The 12,400-nt window shown below is 38.3% G+C and overlaps 1 protein-coding gene across 1 annotated transcript; it reads right to left on the bottom strand.

Moving 5' to 3' along the window:
• Positions 1-1,713: 1,713 nt before the first annotated feature.
• LOC146321816 (cytochrome P450 4B1-like) lies at positions 1,714-10,025 on the bottom strand. Its single transcript, XM_084727096.1, has 12 exons — positions 9,830-10,025; positions 8,038-8,182; positions 7,892-7,936; positions 7,632-7,759; positions 7,361-7,485; positions 7,088-7,242; positions 5,756-5,862; positions 4,368-4,558; positions 4,143-4,276; positions 3,689-3,753; positions 3,376-3,458; positions 1,714-1,925 (listed from the first exon to the last, which is right to left on the bottom strand). Exons 1-12 carry the CDS (start codon positions 10,019-10,021, stop codon positions 1,748-1,750), a joined length of 1,548 nt encoding a protein of 515 aa, XP_084583222.1. The 5' UTR covers positions 10,022-10,025; the 3' UTR covers positions 1,714-1,747.
• Between the last annotated feature and the right edge of the window lie 2,375 nt (positions 10,026-12,400).

A 12,400-nucleotide genomic window follows, 5' to 3' on the forward strand; every position in this document is an offset into this window, starting at 1 on the left:
AGTTTCTATCAAAACACAGGGCTGCTTTTTATTTTAAAAACCTATTGATATAATGTGATCAAGTGTTTTACTCACGGAAACATTTCCAATTCATGTATTAGACCAACAGAACATCAACTGAAGTGTTTTGTATTGGCCCTTTTAGCCACTAGATGGCGCACAAGTCAGTTTTCAGTGAGGTTTGTTTTCAGACCTGCAGGTACTGTTGTTTATGGCCTGTTGCACTAACCTCTCTGTATATGGCATCCCATAAAAGTGGTGCTGCAAGATTCCAGTGACTAATTTGGATTCTTCTGCAGATAAAAGCCATTTGCGCTGTCCAAATAGTATGTTGATCATATTTGTCCTTTGGATTTTCTTTCCTGTATATTGAGTTTTAAATGGTTTGTTGGTCATTTTTGCAGTTTTTCACGTTGGTAATTAAACAGACTGTTAAGTAAGTAACTGAGTATAGAGGAATTGGAATGACAACAGTAACAAATACCAACTAACTTACAGAAAAATAAAAAGTTAGTAAATACAGGTTTGGATTTAGTTATATTTTAATGGTCATGTAGCGTGTTAAGATCTTTCACATGCAACAGAGTACAGTATACTGTTCATATTTTGTTTGACCTAGAAACACTCAAGACATAGGAACTGTCTTTGCACAGTAGTAGGAAAAATGTAACAAACTGTCAAACATTGTGGAACAAGATATTCTGGTTTTGAGGTCAAAGACAAGGTGTTTCACGTTTACAAACTGTGCTGGTGACTTCTCGTCTTTGTGGGAGTGCGAATTTTGTAATCATGACTGTAAATAAAAAATGAATTACTTTTGACTGCATTGCCCTCGCTCTGATATTAACTGCCTCTGCTTTGGGGGTGGGAATCTGTTGGCACCTCGTGATTTGATTCAGTTCAGAGGGCTATGATGCCATTATAAAACAATTATTGATGAGCCTTAATGCATCAGAACTTTTGATTTCTATCCATGATTTTTTTTCTCTCACTGTGTGACTACTTGCTCCTTTTAAAATAGTGCTCATTTGTAATGATCTATGATTAATTTAGTTTGACATAACTTGGATACAGTGTGGCTCTTCCCCAGGTCCTTTTCCCCATACACAATTTTTAAAAATTTTTTAAGTCTTGTTTCAAATATTAAGTATTTATTACAAACTGATGTGGTACAACTGCCCTACCACATTATAGGTCCTGTTTCTTTAGAAAGTGCAAAAATATCTCATGCCCCAGTGTCAGAAATGATCATAACATACAAATTAGGCCAGGGAAATATAACCAAAAAACCTATCACGATAGTGACAGATAAGTTTCATATCGAAGCCAGGAAAAGACAACACTTCTGACATATCATGATATAACAATACCTAGTGTCATGTCACAATACAATATAATATGATATTGCCCAGTCTGGTACACCATCCAGCGAGCATCAGTGATGTCAGGGAGAGAGTATGCCTGCTCAGAGCCCAAGGGATATTAAAGAAGAGCATCAATCAAAGCAGGAACTGTAGCAAAATCTCATTTTAAAACCTTGTTCTAACTGATAAATCACCTTGTAATCAAACAATAAATTAAATAGTCACTATATAAAATAAATGTAGTTCATCATTATTTGTTTATGATTCTATGTCAGTGCAAAGACTTCAATTATTACAAACGAAGATAGCTGAACTCCTGATATTTTGTTATATAATGCATCATATAATGCATTGTTTTTAGCATCGTCTGCAGATATTTCCCTCTACGCTTGTGGGTCTACAGGTTTGATCTTGATGTGGATGCCATTCAGTGAGCGAAGCACCAGTCTAGGGATGATCTTGGGTTTCCAAGCGGGGTCCTCTATCAGCTGGTATTTCTTCAGTGTCAGGGCAGTCGCCACCTTCAGCTCATTCATGGCAAAGTTCTGACCAATGCAGTTTCTGAGGGAGGAAAACATAAACATTAGCAATATTGTGAAGGAATATGGTGATAAGTAACATAAGAGCAGAGCAACATGCCATCAGTACTATAATTTTTATTATTATTATTGTTTTTGAATGTGGGCTGACATGATATTAGAAGAGGGTGGATAAAAAGACATGGCAATAACCCTGCATCCAGTGATGGAAGTAGTGTTTACATGTTTTACTTAAGTAAAAGTAGTAGTGTCACTGTATAAATACTGTTCAAAGTCAAAGTCCTGCATTCAAAATTTCACTTAAAGCTACTACAAGGAGTTTTTAACTCAACTCAATCATGATGCCTCCATATAATCTACATAAACAAATGAGATTTATTCTTAATGGGCTGCCCCCAGAACTAAAAACTTGGCATGAAGGTGAGTAGATGATGACTGAATTTTCATTTTTAGGTGCACTATTTAAAGGAGCAGCATGTAGCAATTGCACAAAAATGACTACTGCAGCCGAAATAGTGAGCTGGAGCCTCAGACTGACCATTAAATAGATTGAAATTCTATTTAATATACAGTATGTTCACAACTGAAATGAGTTGTTTCTGCCCCACCCCACCCCTCCTGCCCAGACTCAGGGAAGCTAAGGGCAGTTTGCAGAAGCACAAGGTAAGTAGAACACCTTAGGACAAGCAAACAAAAGCCTATTGCTCTGAGATTCCAAACTCTGGACTTTGAATCAAGTGTTTGTCGGTCTCACTGCCTGCCAAACTCCAATAACGTATTACTCAATTTAACCGTTATAAGCATCTACGCCATCTACAAGTTTATTAACGACTCATAAACAGACACTCTGCAAACATTCAGCATTCATTTGAACTCTAATTAATGTTAGAAAGACAATCAAAAATGTAAAAATATAGAAGGGGACACCATCTCTGTCACAGAGAAGCAAGTATTTCAACTTAACATGTTTTCTTGACCTCTGATGACATAACATGGTGATTTTATGATTTCAGTAAATGTATAACAGATTTATTCTTTAAATTGGATCAATCCAGGGTTACTCTGAGTTCAGTCTATCTCTTGCCTCCTCTAACCCCTAATAAAACAGTCTTTACTGTGTCAGTGAAAAGGGAGCTGGTGCTGGGTTAAACATCCACAACTGTGATAATCCATCATTAGAGTTTCAGAGTGCGTACAGAGTGTCCCGGTCACCATTCGCAAACATTATGGATTGATGCTCCTATGATGCACCAAAGGCTTCAGATCTGAAACGCCAGCACCACAGAAAAGGTTGCTATTTATATGTATCTATTTATTTTTTAGTATTATTATCATCAATTTATCTTTTATCTTTACTGGGATCTACTTTTAACTTCATGAGGATATTCTCAAAGGTCATAATTTTTGTGCAGTTTCATCACTAGGAGCAACTCCTTGTACTAGGAAGCTTTATGAGTAGTGTGTGAACAAACCTTGGCCCAGCAGCAAAGGGCACAAATGCATGAGATGACCTCTTGGAAGTGTTCTCTGGTAGGAAACGCAGTGGGTCAAAGACCTACGTTGAGACAAGATCGAAAAAACTAATGTCAGTGTGGACCAACGCATCAATTTGATGAGTACGTCGCTCCTATTATTTGGCACATTTTATGTAAAAGAACACACAGCAAAGAAGGATCAAACTTGCACTTTCATCACTGATTCTATTAATAATGTGCATCATTTAGTGAGCTGCACAAATGAGCGTTCACTTCTATAAGATCTGCTCAGAACGACATCCTGACTCACATCAGGGTTTTCCCAAACTGTTGCATTCCTGTGAATCCCAAACACAGATATTCCAACACGACTACCTACAAACAGAAAAGAAAGTGTGTTTTAGTGTAGAATTGGTCAGACTGGACACATGACAAAGTGTATGAATCCAAACAGTTCCCACGCAACTTTGAGAAAATGTATATGAAATGATGAAGAAAAACATCTATAGAATGTCGCTGCCATAAAAACACAAATGATGTAAATATAAGATCAATTTAAGAGAATTTCAAAATAACCTTAAACCTACTTACTTGTGCTGTCTGTTGTGCATACAGCACAAGGACTTTGTTAAACAAAAACTAAGGCCATAGGTCCATCATGGAAAACGCAACACAAGTTAATATTTTATCTTTTACCAGTGCAGTAAAGTTATTTTGTTTACTGCTTTATCTCTTTAAACACTCCATAAACATTAACAACAAACCTGCTGGTACAGTCCTTCCATCAACAAAAGTCATGGGTTTTGTTGTTACTCTGGATATTCCTGGTACAGGAGGGTAAAGACGGAGGGATTCTTTTATGCACATTGTAGTGTATGGGATTTTACTGAGGTCCTCCCTTAAAATAAGACACACAGTTAGTTGTTGATAAGACTTGAGTTGCACTGACTTGCACTGCATATGGCAATGTTTTCAGCAGGTAAACCTACCATTCCATGGTGTCCTTGCCAGCCAGGACTTGCATGATCTCATCCCTGCAAATCTTCTGGTGTTCGGGGTGGCAGGCCAGAGCGTAGAGAATGAAAGCGAGGCCACTGGCTGTGGTGTCATGGCCCTCAAACATAAAGGTGTCCACTTCTGCACGGATGTCTTCGTCTGACAGACCCTGCTGCTTCTCATCCTGAAGGTGAGATAAAAGATATTTGTAGAGCACCTTTTTAAAAAAAAAAGTCCTGCAACAATGAAAACATTATAAAAGAAGATAAAATGTACAGTAAAGATAATGACATTCAAGTTCAGGTTGGTCATGTGTACTGGAAGTCACAGAGATGATGTAAGTATCCGCACTCCTTCGCAATGTTGTTTGGACAGGGGATGTTCATTAACTTAAACCTATAGAGGTGGTTATAGAGGTGTTACTGGTTAGCTTACTGTGTTACTGATAACATGAACATAACATTAGTTGACAAGATTTACTTAGTTTGCATTTTCTAAAACAGGGGCTCTCAAACTTTTAATGACTGAGTGCCAATTTAAGGAGCCAGCATATGATTGAGGGCCGTGCAAGAAAACCCATGAACTTGTCATGTCAATGACATTTAGCATTAAATTCCTTGACCACAGAATTCATTTGTTTGTAGATAATTCACCACTTTATATTTCCCCTGAGGTAACACAAAGTAAGAGATGATCAATTTTTCCTGAAATCTCAATTTATCCTCAATTTTTCCCATGGTGGCCACCAAAATCTCTTGACTTTACTAACAGCTGTCATTGGCCCACGGGTCGCACTTGACGACCTTCTGTTCTAAAATGCTGCCAAGATTTAGGTGGACACATGCCCTGGTCAGCCTACTGGGTGTGGTGGAATGACTCATTGCTGTTGTTTGAAAGCTCTAGTTACATGTTGCACCCAACGGTTTTTATGTTTTTTTAAATGATCTTTTGGGCTTTTTATGCCTTTAATTAACAGTACAGCTGGAGACTTTACAGGAAAGAGAGGGGGGTGACACGCAGGAAAGGTTGGAGTTGAACCAGGACCACTGCAGAGGATTCACAGCCTCTTTGATTAACGTTCGACCAAACTGTCTTATCTTTTTACCTGGTATTAAAATATTAACATGGGCAGACTTGAATTCCACCAAGAAAGTTTAGGTGAGTCAGGGAACTCTACCTCGAGCAGGTTTGCAGTAGGCAGTGTTGTCCTATCTGGTCTTAATCAGGACTTGCACAAAGAATTTCAGACAGACATATTGGCAAGTCCATTTTATCCACCTATATGGGCCTGTTACAGATTCATCAGGGATGTCTTTACTCCCTAATATCATTATCGTCATCAATCCCAAAAAATCACTCCACTTCGCATCACTCTACCTACTCTTGCCAAGAGAAGGATATCCAGAAAGTCCAAGTTTCTCTTAGCCTGTATGCGGTCCATCTCCTTCTCATCCTTTAGAGCTTCTTTCCTCTTTCTTATGACTTCCTCTTAAAAAGACAAGATAATGGATGAGTATTTGCAGACTAACTCCTAAAATACAGCAACATGTAAAATACAGAAATGCATAAACCCAATAATATACCCCCAAACTAAATGTATGGGTGCACTATAGGGCTGCAGGATTAATCTTTAAAAAAAAAATCATTCTCTATTCATACATCTATGCAATCTCTGCTTTACTGCTCTTTGCTGCCTTTTGGTTGCGTTTCTCTCCTTTTTTCTCTCCTCTGCTGTGTGCTTCACTAATGCACACTCACACGGAGAGGTGCAGAGAGAAAGGAGGAGAGAAATGTGATAGAGGCAGGTAATGTTACTTGAGTTAACAACCTTTCATTATGTTACTGTAAGTGGAAAAACAAGCTTCCCAACAGGGGTAATTTATTAATGTATTTCACCTTAAACTAAAGAGGCTGACAGACTTCGACCAACTAGTCGATCCAAAGCTCTTCCCCTCAAACAAGCAACTCATGTCTGTGCAAGAGAACAGATTTTTAAAATGTCTGTGTGTTTGGCTTTCAGTACTTTAATAGATTCTAACTGAACCTCTGCAGTTTGGAGTTTTTCTTCTGTGTCTCTGTTTGTTCTTTCAGGTATCTGCTTTATTTTACTGTTTCATGTTGGCTTTCGACTGTAGCGGTTGTGTTAAGTTACTGCTGATGTTAATCTAACATTTCCTGATTTTGCCACGCCATAATAAATGCTTTTGAATAACAAAACAACAGGGGACTTTTATGGTGAAGAAAATGGGCAATGGTTTTGCAGCCGCTCAACTCAAAACAAGTGTGTCGTGTGAGTCAGTGTATCAGTTTTTTTTATTTTACAGCTGTAACTCTGTGTTCTATTTTTTATGTTCAGCAGCATTTTAGTTAATTTCTTTGATCTTCTTAAGTGTGAAAGAAGAGACTTAAGTTTGTTTTTTCTTTACAAAAGGCTTTAAAGTCCAGCAATTTGACATATGTTATGATTAAGTTAAGCACTTTATTAAGTTGTATATTTATGTCATCTGTTTAAAGCCCTGTCTAGCGCCTTAGACATGTCTTTTTTTTGTATCTAAGAGTGTAATAAATGTTTAGGATTATTAAAAAACTCATTTTTTTAGGAACAAAAATCATGATTCACATTTTAGCAAGAATCGTGCAGCCCTAGTATACTGTGCTGCAATTTGACAATGTTTCAGATTGTTAGTAACCAGATTATGTGTTCAGATCTTACCTGTATGACTGTGAGCCACCCTGCATGCTTTTCTGTGTCTGAAGCCGTGTGGGCTGAGGTAGAAAATCAGGTCATTGTGGTATGGAAACATCCTGAACCTCAGGTTGATCAGATAACTGAGCTCATACACTGCTTTGATGTATGCATTTGTTCCGCTGAAATGAGAATGTAAGTAAACATTAAAAGCTACGTTTTCTCAACTCACGATTCAGAGAACTGAGGCAGAAAACAACTGAGCGTGAACGTGGTGCGAAATGGTTTGAATGAACTCACCTCTCAGTCTGACAGCTGCTGTCATGGCTGAAGGCGCACTTCAAAATGGTATCTAGTGTCATAAGGCTAACAGGTCCAAACAATTCAAAGGACTCGTTGGTGTTTGCATAACTTTCCCATTTGTCCTGGCAATAGTGAGAGAACAGATGTGACATCTCTGTGGGAGATGGAAAAAAAAACAAACAAACTCCAAAGCTCTCCAGGCTTTTCACCATTATGGTCTCTATTTAATTATTATGAATTGTGATTTACAGAACTGTCATTCACATACCAACATAGTATTAGCAGAATCTGACATCAGTTTCACGTATGGTTTCAAAACATCATAATGGAAGCCCGGGGTCAACAGCCTTCTGTGCCGAAACCACTTCTGACCTTCTGACACCAGTAAGCCCTCCCCTGTACACAGAAACAGACAGTATGTGTGTAAGTGAGAAAATCAGCTTAACAAACAAGTCCTCAACAAGCAAAGACATGTGAATATAAGATAAGATGTAAGACATAAGATACGAGATGGCAAAGCAGTCTTACCAATCCAAGACTTTAAAAAACTATATCCAAGATCACTTTTTGGCTCTGTAAGGAATCAAATGCAATAACAGATTATGTAATTCACTGACCTGACTACAGTCACAACGGTGTAACATTTCGGTCAAGATAAAAATAAACTCACACACCTGTTGTTGCCAGTATGGTTTTCGCATAGTCTGGACGTTGAATGTTGAGGACACAAAAGAAAGGACCAACCCATAGTGGAACAGCATAAGAGTACTGCTGGCCCCATTTCAATACCATGGCAAAATCTGTTCCATCTTGTTTAAACTGAAAGAAAAATGAAAACAAATGGAAAAAACATCTTTCAATCCTGTTGCAGACTGATTAGTGTATATGCAAGAACTGTGATGTTTAACATCTCCCTAATGAGCAATAATAAATGAAATATTTAGATCATCTTAAGTAAAAGTAACAAAAAATACTCAATCACAACTTGAATTCAAAATTTATTTCCGCAGTTGAGACACAACACACACTCAGAAGCTCTGCTTTGGGCTTCTTAACCAGACCAACAACTTCACTGCACACCTGTTTATGGATGCTGTTTAACAAACACAATGTGCTGTTGAAGTCTGTTTGTCCTGTGTACATTTTACAGTTTAAAAATACTTTTTTCTTTGAATTGCTCAGTCAAACGAATCTCGCCACCTCATCGCATATTTCATATTTGACATAGATGTGTGAGTACTTTTAGTTTTTACCGTTTTTGAAAGTTAACATGAGTTTGTTGAGTTCAGAACTGGGAGGCTATAAAAGTGGAGACAGGGAAGTTTAGGGGTCTTTTTTTGGAGGGTTTTCCTTGGGACTCTTCCGTTACTTTATAATCATCCTTGTTTGACCTTGTATTTAATTTTTGGAGTTTTCTTTTTTACAACCAGCGTCCATTATATTCTTGTAAAAGCCCAAATAAAACTGGATTGTATTTTTGTACAACTCCAACCAAAGTTCTGACTTGCTCTTCTCTGATCATCAGTGGACAGAATTTAATCCTAAACTCTGATAACCGTTGTTATTGTTACAACATGAGATAAATCTTGGGCCTCTGGTGTCGGATGGGTTCAGTGTTTTGACATCAGATTTTATTGATGTGACTTGCTTGATGTCATGTGGGTCGTATTGGTACATGAGTTAAAGCTTGGACTTTGGTCAGTGATCTAGAGTTTATGTATGCAGAATTGTACTGAAGCCAATTAGTTAAACTGTTGACGCCTTGAAGCAGACTAGTGAAAACTGTGGGACATGACGTGACCTTCTCCTATAAAAAATATATACAAGAAAAACAGAAACTTGTTAATGTCCCTACATGAAACCCATACACTGAGTCAGATGAGCAGGTTTCAACACTGACTGACACTGAGTAAATAGATGCTGCTGGATCCAGAGCTGAATGTCTAACATCCAACTTAAAACTAACTTTAACGCGGTAACCACCAATATCTACAGCAGTACAAGGCAACATATTATTCACGCAGCTGTAATATTAATCTAAACACATCATATATCAGTTTAACACTGACAGGGACCTTTTTACTGGACAATGAGTACTTTTAGCTGATAATAAGCTTTAATTAAGTTTTTTTTAATTTACACCAGTGGTGTCCAACCCTGGTCCTCAAGGACCCCTGTCCTGCATGTTTTAGATGTTTCCCTGCTCCAACACACCTGATTCAAATGATCAGCTCATCATCAAGCCTCTGCAGAAGCCTGACAACAGCCTGATCATTTGAATCAGGTGTGTTGGAGCAGGGAAACATCTAAAACATGCAGGACAGGGAATCCTGAGGATCAGGATTGGGCTCCACTAATTTACGCAGTAAGGTGATACTTCCTGGAGTAACGCGCATTGTACACAGGCCATAGGTAAGTTACATAAACTTGCTGCTATGTTACTGAGCGTTTTCTAGACGGTGTTACCTCCAAAGCATGTCCAAAAAGCCAGTGTCCGGGTGGTCCTGGAAAATTATCAACGCTTCGAAAAGCGTGTCTTCTTTTGGCGAGCAAGACGCTTAATTTATAGACGAAGGCAACAAGACACAGTAGAGCAAACAAGTGATGCACACGAGGCCAGCCCGGCTGAAACTTCAGGAGAGCTTCAGTAAATTGCATTTTGACGGTGCCTGTGTCCCTCCGGAGGACGAACTCCCTGCCGCCTACAAACGGACGTGTCCTTGAGGACAGGTCGCGGGCTCAGATGAACTCACAGTTGGATGGGTGTGACACCAATGTTCGGTAGGAGGAGAATCTACCAGAGCTTGTTTGTCTGCGGGTGAGAGCAGCCATACGTCACGCTGTACGACCGCGCCACCCTCTGGGTGAAAACAAGTACTGTAAAGCCGGTGTCCTGTCAGTCAGTTTGCGCGTCAGTGGCTTCAGACTTCATCACAGGTTAGTTAACGACGCTACTGAGTAAATTACATTTGTGCCGATTGTGTCTGTAAATCAAACTGACTCACAAAAAGAGTCTTAGTGATCGTGGAGCTCTACTTTTTACTGTGAAAAATACGGCCCTATCATAAAACACCTGCTTTTACAATGAAGTCTGGTTCATCAGTACAAAAAAAAGCAAAATAAATTGTCTTAACTATATAAAAAGGGACAGTTGTCTGAAATGCATTTGCACACTGAAGACTCAATCAGGTAGTTGTACATGTCAGGTTCGCCCGCTTTGATGGAGACAGATTGAATGGACACTGAATGGATTTTTTTTTCTTTATGACACCCGACCATTGATCGGCAAATTCAGCTTAACTGCTCACCTGACTGGTCAGAGGATTTAGGTTCCTATTAGCTGATCAGCAATACAGTTTTCTTATGTTATGCCTTTAAACTGGCAAAGAGAATTTGCATCAACAAAACTGACGAATACCAGATTCTGGAGCACCGAAACATTCAACAAGGCAGTAAAATCTCCCCTGATTGTTTTCATTTCTCTGAAGTGCTTTATGCTATCTATTATGAGTCAAACGCACCCAATGCAGTTGTAATCGATTGCACTGTTTACTGAGTTTATGTTTTCCATGATTAGTAATTTAGAGAATCCCGTCATCCTGTGAGAGGCAGACACATTCCTTTGTGTGCTCTGTTGAAAAGTATATATATTTTTTATTTTACACAACATACACACTCTTTTCAGATGACATTAATCAGAAAACTAATAGGCGAAATGTTATGAGAAGAAATAAGTTAACATTTTGCTATGGTGGTTGCAGTATAAGCAGTAGTATTATAGTGTTAGAGCAGTTTGTCGTTATATGTTAAACATGTTGGTAGAATAAGGGTTAACTGCACAATCACAGCTTTTGTTTTACTCAATTTACAAATGATCTCATATATGTATAAACAGCATAGATTACAATGCATAAAAACCATTGAGTACAAATTCATTACTGAGCAATCTTCAAACTTCCATGGTCCTGAAATAAACACCTAGCACAGTAATTGTTGACCTATATTTTATGAAGTGAACTATACTAGTCATTACAAGAAACTCCAGCTGCCTTTAGGCTTGGCAGTTGAGTAAACCGCATCACCAGCACAATTACAATTTTTGTTTTACTCAAATAATTTACAGATTATCTCCTAGATGTATAAAAGCAGTGAGAACAAACTGTTTGACACCTTAATATGAGCAAAGCCACTTGTTACGTCTGCACATATTTTATTTTGACACCTTTGCTAAAGCAAAAAGTGTGTGAAAGCCACAGTATATTTCCTCTGTACTGGCTGTTGGACCACTTCCAATGTGTCAACTTGAATTTACAGTTGTTACAGTCAAACTAAAACTTTCTGGCGTGATGCGGTCTCTGATCTGTGTTTTGAAGAGCAGTAATGGTGTAACCAGTGAGGGGGTGTTTCTGTCTGTATAGTCTTGTTTTTATGTTTGCGGAGACATGAAGGTTTCAAGCACAATGCAGAGGTTTTATTTTCCTATTGATTATTTGGAACTCATCCCCCTTTACCTCAGGAAACACTAAGTAAATCATTGATATTACAGTAAAATTTAGTTTTGTTTGTTTTAGTGATTGATGTTTGGCCATAGGCTATTCATATTTTACATTTTTCGTATTATTAGTGTATAACAGAAAACTTAAATTTTAACAGCAACAAATCATCTTCAGTTCTTGCTAGGATGTTAGGCTGTGATACTTTGTCAACATTACAGAAATGACTCAGACTTTCGAGTGGTTTCACAAGAAATATGAATGTAGTCTCACAAGATGAGAAGGGATTACCACTCTATAATCACCTCCTTCGTCCCAGAATGGAGGTTCAGCACAATCATTCCTTGGTCATTGATAACAGAGGACGATGAAGGCCTTTAATGGTGTGAAATTTGTTTTACGCACAATTGTTGAAATAAACAGTCAACAGTCACCACTGTGAAGAAAGGTCAAAACAATTTAACAATCAGGACAAAACACGGAGCTTTACTATTTTGTTGATTTTGGAGGCCCCTGTGGACCACATGGTATAGTTTCTACAACA

Source organism: Lutjanus erythropterus, chromosome 9 (assembly GCF_056507025.1).
Source record: "Lutjanus erythropterus isolate fLutEry1 chromosome 9, fLutEry1.hap2, whole genome shotgun sequence".
NCBI classification, from domain to species: domain Eukaryota; kingdom Metazoa; phylum Chordata; class Actinopteri; order Lutjaniformes; family Lutjanidae; genus Lutjanus; species Lutjanus erythropterus.